The sequence below is a fragment of the Myotis myotis genome, unplaced genomic scaffold (assembly GCF_014108235.1).
Source record: "Myotis myotis isolate mMyoMyo1 unplaced genomic scaffold, mMyoMyo1.p scaffold_m19_p_6, whole genome shotgun sequence".
In the NCBI taxonomy this organism is placed as follows: domain Eukaryota; kingdom Metazoa; phylum Chordata; class Mammalia; order Chiroptera; family Vespertilionidae; genus Myotis; species Myotis myotis.
Genome location: NW_023416368.1, coordinates 52,187,627 through 52,203,865, shown reverse-complemented (window position 1 = coordinate 52,203,865; position 16,239 = coordinate 52,187,627). Strand labels below are relative to the sequence as shown.

The 16,239-nt window shown below is 36.4% G+C and overlaps 1 protein-coding gene across 4 annotated transcripts in view; it reads left to right on the top strand.

Annotated features, from left to right (window-relative positions):
* ANAPC10 (anaphase promoting complex subunit 10) overlaps window positions 1-11,110 on the top strand; it is a 58,007-nt gene extending 46,897 nt beyond the window's left edge. The window contains exons 5-7 of one of the 4 annotated variants that reach the window (XM_036312742.1): window positions 6,450-6,542; window positions 7,454-7,725; window positions 10,369-11,110. In XM_036312742.1, the coding sequence (XP_036168635.1) occupies window positions 6,450-6,542; window positions 7,454-7,684 (324 nt within the window). In that variant the 3' untranslated portion in view covers window positions 7,685-7,725; window positions 10,369-11,110. Of the gene's footprint in view, window positions 1-2,947; window positions 2,972-6,449; window positions 6,591-7,453; window positions 7,726-10,368 lie in introns of those variants that run through there. The other 3 variants (XM_036312741.1, XM_036312743.1, XM_036312745.1) reach the window with 3 other exon arrangements.
* Window positions 11,111-16,239: the final 5,129 nt, after the last annotated feature.

The following is a 16,239-nucleotide window of genomic DNA, read 5'->3' as shown; positions in this document are numbered from 1 at the left end:
CAGGGTCTTGGGAAAAGCTATACCTCATTTATAGCATGAGAAGTTCTGCAACTGTGTGCTGGAGATTCTACAGTTGTTTCTTTTGTGTACTTGGCACTCCTTCCTCCCCAAAGTCCATAAAACATACATATACAGTTTATATGTGTATATAACTTTTTAATGTAAGAAATAGAACTTTATGAGCATCCCAGAAGCTGGGAGTATACCCTCTTCCCTTCCCTGTCACAATCCTTTCCCTATCCTGTAGAGGTAACCACTGTGCTAACTTTTTGTGGTAATTTCTTTAGTTTTAAAAAATATTTTATCACCTTTTTAAGTTTAATTTTTAAGGTTTAAATATACTTTTACACAATAAAACATATATATATATGTTAAAAGTCTGAAAGGACTGCAATAGCATTTATAACAATAGCACTTTTTTCCCTATCTAACATCCCCATCCCAATCCTTGGGAGCAATCTCTTAGTTATTTTAGCCTTATTTGCTTTAATTTCTAAATAACATTTGTACACAGATATCTGTAATAGACATGTAGAATTTTAAATAAGGTGTATGTACATATCTGTATTTAAAGACATGATCTAATGATATCTTACTGTGAAACATCAGGACTTAGTTCTATAATCTCATTTCTTCCCTAATAAACTTTCCTTCTCTTCATCTTCTTAGTATAGTTTTTCATGGTATTTGCTGAAATTATTATGCACATTTTCATTATTATGACCACATATTGTTGATACCTGATTCATGTCATGTTCTATGCTTAAATTTCCTTTTTAGACATAATTTTATTTTTCTGGAATTAGTAGTTGCCTCATTTCCCCCCTTAATTAAAAAAAAAATGTTATCAGTTATCTAAATTCTCTGAAAGATCTATAAAATACTCCTTGAAACAGTCACATATACTCCCTTGGATCCACATTTTTTTCCTTTATTTTAAAATATGTTTTTATTGATTTTTTTAGAGAGAGGAAGAGAAGGAGGGAGAGAAGGAGAGTAGGAGGGAGGGAGGGGAAGAGAGTGAGAAAGAGAAAGAGAGAAACATTGATCTGTTGCTTCCAGCATGCACTCCTACCTGGGACTGAACCTGAAACCTGGGTATGTGCCCTGACTGGGAATTGAATCAGCAACCTTTTGGTGCATGGGACAATGCTCAACCAACTGAGCCATACCAGCCAGAGCTTGGAAACTTTTTTTTCTGGGAAACGTTCTTTCTGGACCTCCAGCTCAGCTACTGTGTCAGTGTGTCAGTATACGTTCAATCGGAGAAGCAGAGCACTAGGGTGTGTGTGTGTGTGTACAGCATATATATATGTGTCTGTATATATGTGTGTAGGGGACATGTGTGGCAGTATGTAATAAGGGATTTATTACAGGGATTTTACCTTACACAAGTAGGAGTTGATTAAATAAATCTGTAAGCTGTTTTCATGTCATGATGCTGGAGGTTGAAGTCCATGGGCCCAGCTGTTGTCCCATGACAGTGAAGTGAGCCAGCAGATAGTAACATGTGTGATCTACAAGAGCTCCTACCTCAACTTGAGTGTGAAAAACAAAATGGCTGCTGCTTCACTCGTGCCCTCCTACTCATGTATGAAAATATTTCGTGTCCCATCTCACCAGAAACATGTGAGGAAGGGAATCCTGGGAAATGTAGTTTAGGTTAGGCCAAGAGTAACACATTACAGAGCTACCATAGATGGCCATGAGAAGGTTCTTCTTAGAAGTATGATCCATAGGAGTGACTGACGGATGGCCCCAACTGCTCTCTGAAATCCATCACCACCGCTAGTGCAAGACCATGCCTTCCACCAGCCATTGAGGGAGTACAGCAGGGGTAATAAACCAGGCTTATTCCTGGGGACTCTGGAATCCTGACAGGCAGCTTGGGCTTCAGGAGTCCCTGAGAGCCTTGCCCAACGTTTGCTGGAACTGCACTGCAGTATGACATGGTCCACCCAGCCTTCCTTCCTTCCCTGTCTCCTTCCCCTGGGCTCAGCCCTGCATCACTGTCTGACAGCTTTTCCAGCCTTCCCTGGCTCCCTCCCCTTTTCAGTCAAAGACATTTGCCCTTATAAATACCTGGTACATCTATTCATGTCTTGGTGTCTGTTTCTCAGAGGACCTGGACTAACAGCTGTCTTCTTGAGATACCCCTTCAACATCATCCTGGGAGTTTCTTTCACCTTCTCTTTGGTTGATCTCTTGTTTTCTAGATCCCGGGTCGTCATCTTTTTTGATTTATTTCCTATTTTGGTGGAATGCATACTCCACATGGGAGGTAAAATTGTTGAAGCCTTGCATGACTGAAAACTTAATTTTAATCTCACCCTTGAGGATGATTTGGCTGGGTATGGAATTCTAGTTTGGAAGTCATTTTTTATCAATTTTAAGCACATTCTCCATTGCCTCATAGTTTTCAGTGTAAATGTTAAGGAGCACTTGATTTTTGATGCTTTGCATGTGACCTATTGTTCTTTGTAGAAGCATTTATAATCTCTTTATCCTTGGTGTTTAGAAATTTCACGAGCTATACCATAGTTGTGTGTGTGTGCGTGTGCGCGCGCGCACGTGTGATGTTTCCGTCATTGTGCTGGGTGCTCAGTGGATCCCATCAGTGAGGAGACACTTGTCTTTCAGTTCTGGGAGGTGCTCTTAGGTTCTTTCATATTTTTCTTCTCTGTTCTCTCTTCTGACTTCACATTTATTAGCTGTGGTACCTCCTTTATCGAGTTACCAGATTTCTTATTTTCTATCTCTTGTTTTCTTATTTTTTCAAGCAATTCATTTCATTTCAGTTAATTAAAAAATTGTTTTTGCAGATACACACAACAGATGACCCATTTTTAATGAAATACAGTTAATATCTCTTTGCCATCTCTAATCTTTGGAATATTTTCAGAATCAGTTTTCTTCATAGTATAAATTTATTTTTGCATTATTGCAGATTATATGACTGAAATTAGATGAAAGACCACTCAAGACAAGACTGAAGAGGCAAGCAGGGATGAGCATTAACTCCAGGGCTGTGCTGTTCCCTTGCTGGACCTTCAGAAGTTGCCTCTTTCCCTGGCCAGTTTTACTAAGTGGTTAGAGCATCTGCCTGGAGACTTAATGGTTGCGGGTTCGATTCCTAGTCAAGGGCACAGAACTGGGTTGTAGGTTCGATCCCTTGCCCAGGTTGGGGCATGTTCGGGGAGGGAAGCAATCAATGTGTCTCTCTCACACTGATGTTTCTCTCTCTTTCTCTCCTCCTCCCTCCCTCCCTTCCACTCTCTAAAAATGAATGGAAAAAATATCCTCGGGTGAGGATTTAAAAAAATAAGAAGTTGCCTCTTAAAAAGGAGATATAAAATTTTAAATCACCAGCATATATCCACTTGAGGTACCTGAAGTCATCGGTCTGGATATAATTATATAGGACAATTTCAAGTATTCTATTGCCTTAGCATTAATAAGTCTTAATTTCTCAATCTTTAAATTTATGTCTTTACTGAATTACCAGTTATTTTCTGTCATTTACAAAATCTCTTATCTTTAGTAAACCATGTTATATATTTTTATACACAAAACTATGTTTAAACTACAATATTATATAAAGCTTTAAAAGCCTTAAAAATTTCCAATACAAATAGATATTGGTCAGGCACATTATTAGATGAGGAAAATCCAGAATATAGTATTAAGCTGTATTAAAGAATTGATATGGCAAAGTGAGGAGTCACAGGTGACTTTGACAAGATTGGTTTCAACGGGGCCGCAAAATTCAGATTGGAATGGGATACAGACAACTAGCAGGTGAAAAATTAAAAAATAACAATTTTTCAAATGAGTGATTGTGTGGAGAAAGGAGCCAAAAGGGGGAGATGGCAGAAAGAACATGAGGAATAAAAAAATATATCTTAGTGGTGATGAGATTTTCATTTATTGAGGTTCAACCAGAAATGCAAGGGGAAAAAAGTTATTTTGGCAAAATTTTGCCTTTTGTTAATTTTCTGTTTAAAATATTTTTAAAAATATTTTTTGCATCAAATATCTTAATCTTTTAATCATTTTCAAAAATTTAAATTTATAGGTACATGAGGTTTTTAAAAAAATCTATGAAATAAGTTTAAATATGGCAGTATCAGAATAGTAACTTAAATAAAAAAAAGAAGAATAACTTTATAGAGATGACTTTGAGAATTTCAAACTGGGCACAATAGAAGTGAAGTAGACACATGAATTGGTGTTTATGACTTCCAAGCAATATAGTTGATGGTGTAGCCATCTGAGAGGCATTAACAGCCATATTTATATATATTCTTTGTAATATATAGTACTTTTAATGATTGAGATCAATAAACTTTATGATATGTTCAGAAGAAATAGTTAATTATTTGCATTTATTGAATAATTTACTACATTCATAATTCTGAATATATCATGCCAAAAGTTATATATGTTATAAAATCTTAATACAGCTTTTTGTACACTGAAGTGTTTAAAATACTCTAAAAATAACATTATATCTGTCAGAAATAATGGTTAAATTTGTCAAAAACATTACATTATTAAGGAGCTGAATTTAGAATCTTGGTTTCACTTTTTGTTCATTATTGAGATTCATTATTATACATTTACCTGGAGAATAGATTATTTCAACCAGAAGTGCTTTCTCCCTCCTCTAAACTCCCATGTATATTCTATAATAATAAAAGCGTAATATGCTAACATCCTTCCGGACGACCTTCCAGACGAAGCCGGGGCTGCGAGGAAAGCCCGGGTCCTGGGTGCCTGCTGGCAGCCAAAGGAAGCCTAGGTCCTGGGTGCCATCCGGTGCTGGCAGCCGGGGGAAGGAAGGCCTACTCTTGCACCAATTTGTGCATCAGACCTCTAGTCTATTATAATAGTTTCCTATTTCTGCTATAACCAGTTACCACACACTTTAGTGGCTTAAAACAACACAAATTTATTACTCTACGGTCTGGAAGTGAGAAGTCCAAAATGGTTCAAGTGGATTAAAATCATGGTGTCAGCAAGATACATTCTTTTCTGGAGATTCTTTGGAAGAATTATTTCTTGCCTTTTCCAGCTTCTGGAGGCTGCCCACATTCTTTGGCTTGTGGTTATATCACTCCTGCCTTTACTTCTTCACATCTCTGTCTCTCTTCCTCTTTTAAAGACCCTTGTGATTACTTTGGCCCTACCCAGGTAATCCAGGATAATCTTTCCATCCCAAGATCTTTATCTTAATTACATCTGCAGAGTCCCTTTTGCTATGTTAGCATATTCACAGGTTTGGGGGAATGATGTGGGCATCTGCCTACTACATCTTTCTTCTTTTAATCAGACTCATTGAATGTCAGAGCTGGAAGGGCTAATGGATGATAACTTGTCCAATCCCTTTACTTTATGCATGAAGAAATTGAATGAAGCCATAGAGGATGTTTGTCTACTTCTAAGCTTTTTTTTTTAAGGTTTGGAATAGGCTTTGGGTTCATGCTTTGTATGCTTTAACTGTACTTAGAACAATACCTTGAACATTTTAAGTGTTCAATAACTATTTGTGGCCTGAATGAATAAAAGGTTAGTGATAGAAACCAGGTATATCTGGTTTCTGATGCACTCATTTTGAGTTAGTTTTAGTGGAAGTTTATAAAATGTCACTGACCGAAATGCCATGGGGGTAGAGATTCAATTATTCTTATATTTTGTAGTTAAAAGCGGGAAATCATTTAGTCTTGAACACCAACTACCTTCTTAACATCATTACAGTTCTCTTGCCCCATCTCTACCCACCCTCTTTCTTTAAAAAAAAAAAAAGCAAAGAAAGAATAAAGAAGGAAAGAGAAGAGAAAGAATGAAAGAAGATAAAAGAAAAGGAAGAAAAAGGAAGAGATCATGGCTTTTATTTAATTGTTTTTCTAGAGTAACTCACGGAACCCCGAGTTAGAGTTTTTGACACTCATTGTCATCTGACTGTCTTGATAAGATAAACCTATATTTTTTGTGATGCATATATATAATTCATTTGTACCCTTTATTTTTTTTTTTTTTTCCAAATGCAGAAACTTTATTGGTGCAACTGAGGGAAAGAACTTAGGCACACAGGGTAGGTGGGCGGTCTCAGGATAGGCCCCCACAGTCCCGGAGTCCTAATCCAATGCTGTGCCTATCTCGGACCTCTCCTTTTCCTTCTTCCTTTCCTCGTCGTGCTGCTTCTCCAGCGGCAGGCACAGATTCTTTTTCTCATCAGAGTATATGACTTTTGACTTGTCCATGCCCATGCACGTGAGGTAGACATAGAACTGTTCCATTTGCTCCGGGGTCACCTCTGGCTTGTCAGCAAAGAAGGACAGCCCCATCTTCTGCTTGTCTTCTAGGAAAGTAGTGAACAAGTAGGTCTTGGGGTCCTTGGGGAACAGCAGTTGGCCATAATTTTCTCTGCCATTCTCGGATTTGGACAGGGTCCCATTTTCCCGATGGACCTTCACGCTGCTGGAGTTATAGAGGCACTGGTCCCCGCTAAAGCCAGACAGAAGAGGGGAGAAAACAGTAAGGTAGTCAAGGAGAAGTGGACTGTCACAATCTTGGAGGGGGAGAGTCAGGTGGCAATTCTATAATTCATTTGTACCCTTTAATTAAGCAATTAAAAAACCAATGTTTATGTTTTAGAAACTACTTTATACTTTAGGAAAACTTTTAGAAATGTTGGTTTACCTTTTGGCTTATGGTTTTCCTTTCCTTGTGAAGTAAGGACAGTTTGGACTTTTGTTTAAAATAAAATGTAAATTTAAAAAGTTAATCTATCATTTCTTATTTAAAAACATTAAAAATCTAGATTTTAGATCATCATCAAGACTAGATAAATCACTTACTATTCCTAAGAAAGAAAGCTTTGTTTAATGCTTATTTAATAATTGATTTTCTCTTAATATTCTTATAATTTATATAGAATCTGATTGTTGTATGATTTGGATGTATTAGGCATATTTCTTGAAATAAAATATATCAGAAGCATGTTAGATTATTTTCCTGCTTTTATCAACATGGTCTTCCATTGGATGTATACATTTATACATGTCTAATTCTAACACTAAGACTCCCTACTAAGATGGTACATGTAATGTGTTTAGCACCTGTAGAAATAGACCATGGTAAAAGTGTCCAGTAACTGGTAATGGTTATTACACTGTCATTCTCTTGATGAGCAAGAGGTTAATTTTAACTCAACTTTATATTTTTATTCTATTTTTAAAAAATTTGTAATTTTTCAATTATAGTTGACATGCAATATTATATTAGTTTCAGGTATACAACATAGTGGCATTTATATAAGTTACATGATCACCTTGATAAGTCTAGTACCTGCCTGACACTATCCACAGATAAGTCAACTTTAGAATGTATTCATTATAATAAATTATATTCATTGGGTACAAACCTAATCTGACTTTTCTTTTCCTGGCAGCAACTTGAATTGGTGGAACCAAGTGGCTGGATTCATGTTCCCTTAACAGATAACCATAAGAAGCCAACTCGCACATTCATGATACAGATTGCTGTTCTAGCCAATCACCAAAATGGAAGAGACACCCACATGAGACAAATTAAAATATATACACCAGTGGAAGAGAGCTCCATTGGTAAATTTCCTAGATGTACAACTATTGATTTCATGATGTATCGTTCAATAAGGTGACCTGGAAACAGAAGTCATTAAACATATCTTTGTTTTCTCTGGTCAGTAAATATATCTGGTATCTTTATTGAAAAATCCTCAGTTGTTTTACAATTTTTGTATGCTTTGAAAAGTATTTTATATTAGCTTTAAAAAATAACATTTGGGTCATACTATCTTTATTTTCTTTAACATATAATAACACTCACATATTTTATATTAAAAATGAATTTGAGCCCTGGCAGGTGTTGGAGCATTGTCCCACACACCAAAAGGCTGCAGGTTTGACTCCCTGTCAGGGCACATACCCAGTTGCAGGTGTGACCCCCAGTCCAGATGCCTGCAGGAGGCAGCCAATTGCTGTTTCTCTCTCACATCGATGTTTTTTTTTTCTCCCTTTCTCTCTTTCTTTCTCTCCCCCTTCCTCTCTCTAAAATCAATTAAAAAAATAAAAAATTTGAAGCCAATCATTAAATTTTTCCTCATTCCAAAAGAAAACCAGTTGAACTGAAAATTTTAGGATTTGCATAATTTTTTACTAACCAGGTGATTATTTTATATAATGATCATGCATTAGAGTAATAATTTTATTTCATGTTTGAGAACAAGCCTATGTTTTATCAATAGATACTATCTTTAATGAGCCAAAATTATTCCTTGTTTTTAAATCCAGAGGAAGCTTATTCTTTTAATACCGGACCTTTAAAAAAAACTGTGTCAAATAAGCTTAGCATAAAGTGTCTGATGAGAACCACTCTGATTAGGGAATATTGTCAATTGTATCATAATTACTTCCATGAGATACTTGTAACCCTAGGGCTGTCTATATCCTGATACCATGTCAGAGATTGCCAGTATAATCTGCTGTTATCCTAATTCTAGTGCTGCTATACGAGTTAGTTTCAGGTTTGTGTCTTGACAATAACACATTCCAAGGGATAAATATGTATCATGAAAATTTTTTTCATGTATGAAATTATTCTTGATATATAAAAAGATATTAGAGGAACTGCTTGGCCGGTGTGATTCAGTGGTTGAGCATCGACCTAAGAACCAGGAAGTCACGGTTTGATTCCCAGTCAGGGCACATGCCTGGGTTGAGTGCTCGATCCCAGTGTGGGACATGCAGGAAGCAGCCAGTTGGTGATGCTCATCATTGATGTTTCTATCTCTTTCTCCCTCTCCTCTGAAATCAATAAAAATATATTAAAAAAAAAACACTAGAGGAGCTTAAATATGTTTTCTGTCCAAGGTTTAAAATGAGTAGATTTTATTTTGCATACTGTTTTTCTATATCTATCACTTTTAGGGAGGGTGTTTAGCCACAGAACTTCTCCAGATTGGCTCTTGTTTGGGAAAAAATCCGTAGTGGTTCTTGCATTACTGGAGAGACTGAAGTCTTAAATATTAGGCTTGGGAAAAGTTGGTACCCGAGGATTACAGAGATAATGCTTAACCTTATTATAAGGATTATTTAAAGTACAGATAGACTATGTGTTATAATAACAAAGCATAATTATCTAAAAGTGTTGCATTTCTCTTTTGAAAGTACAGATTATCTGACAAAGGATTTGTATTTAGAATAAAGAACTCTTACAACTCAACAGTAAGAAAACAATCCAATTAAAAGTGAACAAATGTTTTGAACAGTCGCTTTACCACGGAATACATATGACTTGTAAATGAGCGTGTGAAAAGTGCTAAAGTTCATTAGACATTAGTGAAATGCAAATTAAAACCATAATAAGATACTATTTCATAGCCTTTAAAATGGCTGTAATTAAAAAGACAATTGCAATGGTTAGCAAAGATAGGGAGGAACTGGACCTCACACTGCTGGTGAGGATATAATTAATGCATAACCACTTTGGAAAACAGTTTGGTAGTTTCTTAAACATGCACCTAATTATGGGACCCAGCCATTCCACTCCTAGTTATTTACCCAAAAGAAAAGAAAGCTTATGTTTATATAAAGACTTGTATGTGAATATTCATAGTAGGTTTATTTGTAAAATCTCAAAACTGAAAATAACACAGTATTGATTAATAGGATAATAGAAATATTGTGGTATATCCATACAGTAGAATACTACTGAGCAATAAAAATGAATGAACAATTAATGCATGCAACATGGATAAATTTATTTCTTACTGTATAGGATTTGAGAATTAAAAACAAAGATTAAAAAGCCATTTTAACAGTTAATGAAACAACAAATTCACTGATTCATTTGTAACGAGTATACATTTTTTAGTATTAAATGGCATTTATAAGATTTGAATTTTTAAATGTTACATCTAATCTAAGTATAAAACTTTTAAGTCAGTTTATTAGCTGAGGAAGTATTGTTACAAGAAACTGCATAAAACTGGAATTTTAAAACATACTAGTTTATTGAACACTAATAGACAACTAATTTTTGTTGTTGTTAATCTTCAAGGATATTTTTTTCCATTGATTTTTTTAGAGAGAGTGGAAGGGAAAGAAGGAGTGGGGAGAGAGAGAAAAAAATCAATGTGAGAGAGACACATCGATGGGTTGCCTCCTGTGCATTCTCTGACCAGGCTGGGGGTCGAACCACTGATCCATATCGATCGGGCATAATAGACAACTCTTAAAAAAACATCAAACTAATAAATACTGGGTGTTGAATTAGATGTAATAAAGAAACTAAGATAAATCTCATGTGGACCTTGTTTTCTAGTTGTTTTCAGCCCTACTAGGGGAAATAATAGGCCTCTGAACAACCAAATGAGAAATTAGAGTGGTAATATCTCGAATTGCTGAATGGAAGTGTAGAGGAGAAGAGAATTGACTTCCTGTCCAGGAAATTAGAGGTAAAGCTAAATAGACATTGTGAAGGAGGTGGAATTTCGGAAAGAAAGACTATTGAAATATCAGCTGGTTATTCACTTTTCATGCCTTTTCTTGAATCCAGACTATCATTGTTTATATCTAAGTAACAACAGTTAATTTGAAACAGGTGATTTGTATGTTTGGTATCAAGTGATGTTTGGTACATTTACTCTTGTTTAAAAGGTTCCAACAATTAAAACATGGACAACTCTTGAAAATTTTAGACATAATGCCTTCTGTTCTTCTAGCCATTATGACTACTAATTTAGTACAGATTAATACACTACAGCATAAATTTAATGAGTATAAATTTTTTTGACTTACCCAGGCGAGGTGGCTCATTTGGTTAGAGCGTTGTCCCTACCAAAAGGTGGTGGGTTTGATCCCAGTCAGGGCTCATATAGCAGGTAACAGATCAATGTCTCTCTCTCTCTCAAATCAAGAAAATCATATCTTCAGGTGAGGATTAAAAACAACAACAAATAAAATTTTATGACTCAAATACAAATATTTGATGTTTCTAGTGTTTTAGAAAATTGTTACTATATAAACTTCTTAATAAAATGGCTTATGTATTATTTTTTATTGAATTATTGGTAATTGGTTTATTTAATTAGGTACCTTTTTAAAATGATAAAATTTGCAAAATTTGCATTGTGGTCTGCCATTTAGTCACATCTGTTTCTGTGCAGTGCTGTCCAGAAAGCTTTAGAGAGAGGAAGATGATGATGAAGAAATCCTTGAGGATTAGTTTATTAATTATCCATGATAATGATTTATTATATCAGCACAAATCCAAAAGCTAATTAATTAGATCTTCCCCAACTATAAATCTAAGAAAAAGTCTATAATCAATGGCCAACTGAAAAGTTAAAATTATTTTTTAGTACTATTATCTAGACCAATTTTAGGAGAGTTCTACCTGCTTATGAAACCTTTTTCTAAGTGAATTCTTGTTTCAGAAATTGGTATTTCACATCATGTGTAATTGTAGCCCTAGCGTTTACCATGGCAGTCTTTTTACTAGTAAGTACTGCATTTGTGGCTGTCAGCTTCCCATTGATGCAGTTCTGTGATCACCCTAAGATGTTCTTCCACTAGGCATTTGCTTTTCCAATGTTGAGAGCAAATTACGATTCTCCTCCTGTGGTCCTGGAAATAATTCCCCAAACTGTTTTTATAGACTTTATTCTGAGACTAGCTCTCCTCTTTACCCTGGCATTGATCAGTAGTTGGCCATCCAGATTTTAACAGATCATTTCCTGTTGTTACTACGGCAGTATCAAAATACTGATCACTCACCAAGAAGCAAATTATCCAAAAGACTGAAGCAGAGAGTTCAGCCAGCTGTTTGTTTTCAACTGTTAACATTTATAAGAATCACATGTTAGATGGATATGAAGACAAATGAAATCGAGGGTAGCCTCAATAAAAGGAGAATGAATGACAATGCTCCATCCAACTATTGTTATACTCAGGTGTTTACCAAAGACAAAGCAAAGGAATTTTACTATTTATTTTAAGATAGTGCATATTTTTTTAAGGCAGCATTCAGTGACTAATAGGATGCTACTTCTCATAAGTTTTCTTTTCTTTTTTTTTTTAAGTCAACCGAACTGTTAAGAAAAAGTGATTTTTTTCTTCTTGAAATTGTCAGTTGTTTAACTGGTGTAATTTTTACTCCTCTCATCTTTTCATACTCAGTAACCTCAAGTCCTGCAGATTCCACATTAATTATCACTTTTGGTTTCACCCAATTCACATCATTCTAGGCCAATTGCAGGAAACTCCCAGATGGACCCTTGGTCTTTATTTTAAAATAAAGGTATACAAACAATGTTTCATCAGTAACTTTCTGTAAATATGTATACTAATTCTATATTTCCTATATAAATTTATCAAATATATGAACCCAAAGTCCTTTGGCAGCCCTTCAGAGCCATACTTCTTTCCTGCCTCTTGTATAACCTTTTACAAATTATTCTCAGACTTTTTGCTCTAGCCAAGCAAATATGCTTGTCTGTTTTATGCATCCTCATTCTTATTTTTACTCTTTTATATGTAACATCTACAGGCCTTTAGTCTTGTCACTATATTCTACTAATTGATACTACTTTCCTAAGCAGAACTAGCCCAAAAGTCACTCCCTTGCCTGGCCAGTGTGGTTCAGTAGTTGAGCATCGATCTATGAACCAGGAGGTTATGGCTCGATTCCCAGTCAGGGCCCATGCCCGGGTTGTGTGCTTGATCCCCAGTGGGGGATGGATGTACAGGAGGCAGCCGATCAATGATTCTCATCCCTGATGTGTCTATCTCTCCCTCTCCCTTCCTCTATGAAATAAAAAAATATTTTTAAAAAAGTCACTCCCTTGAATGCCTATATGTAGCTGATTTTAATCTGTATATTTTTGTTCTTTTATCCTGGACCTCAGCATTTATGTAATCTGCTATTTCTATATTAACATATTAATGTTATACTGTGTCTATTGCTAACTCTTGAAGACAAGGAATCAGTCTTATTTATCTTCTATTTGCATTATTACAGTTCTCAATAGGCATGAGTAAACAGGCATGGCTTTTCATTTATGAGCTCTTGCATTGACATGCTTTCACATCTTATATCTCATTTTCAGAAAATCCCTGTGTCAGGGTTACATTTAGCTATGAATAATAGAAATCCCTACCACAATGACAAATTTTTATTAAAAGGTTTAGAGATCCATGGTTGCTTCATTGGCCCAGCAGCTTAATAATAGGCTTTCTGAGAAAATTTAGATCATTCTCTCATGGTCAAAAGATAGTTCAGCTATGACATTATTCCAACTATAGTTCCAGCTCTGACATTGGCACTCAGAGGGAAGGAAGAATGCCAACATGTCCTCCTTTATCAGAAAGGGAAAAATTTCCCAGAATTCTTAAGCATCCTTATATCTCATCTGGGTCACATGAACATCTCTACCTGAAAGGGAGGTAAGTTTGGGAAATCAGGGAGTTGATTGCTGCCTTAGGCAAATATTTTATTTAAAAAAATTTTAATTGATTTTGAGAGAGAAAGGGAGAAAGAGAGAGAAACATTGATTTGTTGTTCCACTTAGTGACTCATTCATTGGCTGATTCTTGTATATGCCCTGACCAGAGATTGAACCTACAACCTTGGCTATGGGGATGATGCTCTAACCAACTGAGCTACCGGGCCAAGGCACAAGTACTATTTTCTAGGGCTAAGCATATCATCAGTCTACAAAAATAATTTTAAAAAAAACTATTTTCTATGCACAGAAGAAGGGAGACTAGACATCAGATAAATAATAAACAATATCTAACACACGCAACCCTTCTAAGCCTCAGCATCCTTATCTGCAAACCAGAAATGCTAATAGCAGTACACCTCAGAGAATAATGGGAGATAATAAATGTAAGCACTTAGCCCAGTGCCTGGCAAATAGACAGTATTCAATAAAAAGTAGCTGGTGTTATAGTTAGTATTTTGTCTTCAGAACATGCAGTTTGACCTGAGAAATCTCTAGGGAAGAAATGGTGGTTTTGCCCTCTTCCTCAAGAATCTGGAACTAATGCATGTATAGCAACCTTGGAAGCCCTTTTTCGGTATCTATTTTATCATCTATTCACCAACACTTCACTATAATAGCAATCACATAGAATTTTACCACACAAAACAAGGAATTTCTAAATTCTGTTACAAGGAATGGGGACCAAATTAATGACATTGTTTTTCCTTTTGAGCCCATGCAAAATGGCAAAACTATCTTGCACATTTTAATCTTACCAAAAGAGAGAGAGAGAGATACCTGATAAAACTTTCTAATCTTGCAAGCTGACATAGATGCTGAGCATCCCTTTAAGTTCTTTAAGACACACCCTCACTCCTGGAAGTAGGAAATGAGCATCATCATCATACTTGTTCTAAGCCATTCTATTAGACCCATTCTTAATCCTGATTCTTGTTCTGAATCCCTTAGCTGCTGATAGTGACATCTTGTTTCACTGCCCTTTCTTAGTCCTTTGGGATTTCATGATAAGCACTATTGTTCTAGCTCCAAACTTGTGTCCTCTCAATGTTGTTCTCTCAGGCCACTTTGGGTAAGTTTTCTCTATTTTGATCAACTGAGTAGACGTCTTTATTCTAGCTTATCTCTAGTAAGGTAAGATAACATAACTGATCATGTTGGTAACACTGTGCCAATGAAGAAAGGTAAGTACAGTTGGGCATATGACATTTAGTAAGGCTGGAAAGCATGCAATGCCTTTTATAAATATTTACTTAGGAGGGAATAATCCACAGTGTCATTTTTTAATTATTAAGGACTGGAGGTCCAGGGCATGAAATTCGTGCACTCAGGGGGTGGGCAGATCCCTCAGCCTGGCCTGTACCCTCTCACAATTCAGGAGCCCTTGGGGGATGTCCGCCTGCTGTGGAGGTGGGAGAGGCTCCCACCACCACCACTGTGCTCGCCAGACGTGAGCCCGGCTCAGGGCTTCTGGCTAAGCAGCACTCCCTCTGTGGGAGTGCACTGACCACCAGGGGGGAGCTCCTCTGTTGAGCGTTGCCCCCTGGTGGTCAGTGCACATCATAGTGACCGGTTGTTCTGCTGTTCGGTCGATTTTTATATTAGCCTTTTATTATATAGGATGTCTGATTGCTCATCCCTATAAAAATATATGTTTACAATGCTGTGATTCATTGTATTATACAGAGTAGTTCCCAGGAGAAAAATACTACATCTTTTTCAAATGATCAGCATGTACTATCAAATGCTTTAAATCCTGCGTAGAATATAAATAAGTAAAAAACATGTTTCCTGTTCAGAAAGAATTTACAGTCTAGCTGATGATGGCTAAGTACACTCAGAGACATTCACACAATGCCCAGCGTAGTCAGTAAGGTTCTTAAAGAAGAGCTAGACATTCGTGTATGTAGGGGCATCTGAAAAGGCCTTCCTAGGTTCTATACAAGTTGAGAAATAGTAAAGATGAAGGCCAAAATGTCACCTTTTTAAAAAATATATTTTTATTGATTTCAGAGAGGAAGGGAGAGGGAGGGAGAGATAGAAACATCAATGACAAGAGAGAATCATGGGTTGGCTGCTTCCTGCAGTTCCACACTGGGGATCAAGCCTACAACCCAGCAAGTACCCTGACCGGGAATCTCACTGTGACCTCTTGTTCATAGGCCAATGCTCAACCACTGATATTGGCCAGGCTCACCTTCTTTCTTGATAAAAGACAGGTTGACAGATGCATTTTAAAGTCTTAGCTAATTTGGGCTTCTAACAATGAACCCCTAAGATTCATGCCATAGCTGGTTGCACTGAATGGGGCAGGAAGCTACCCAGAAGAAGGAGTATGGAACTGAGCCATATATTCTCAATTCTTCTATTTACCAATGGATGTTTACCTCATTAGGGATGCATCAGGGGGTGGAGAGAAGCTCAGAGTAAAGGACTTGAGCTTCCTTCTAGTTGGGCTAACTATGGGAAGAAGTTTTCCTATAGATATACTCTGGTTCCAGAACAATGAGCAAATTTAAATAGAGATGAGATGTGAGGGCATTGCATCTCAGGCATGGAAAAGTGTGCAGATTTGTGGAGGAGTGAGAAGGTTATATTCATACTGCAGTACAGCAGGGCGTTAAACATGAGTAACATGTAACATCCTTAAGTTACAGAATGGACAAAAGGTAGGTTAGGGTAGGGTGGGT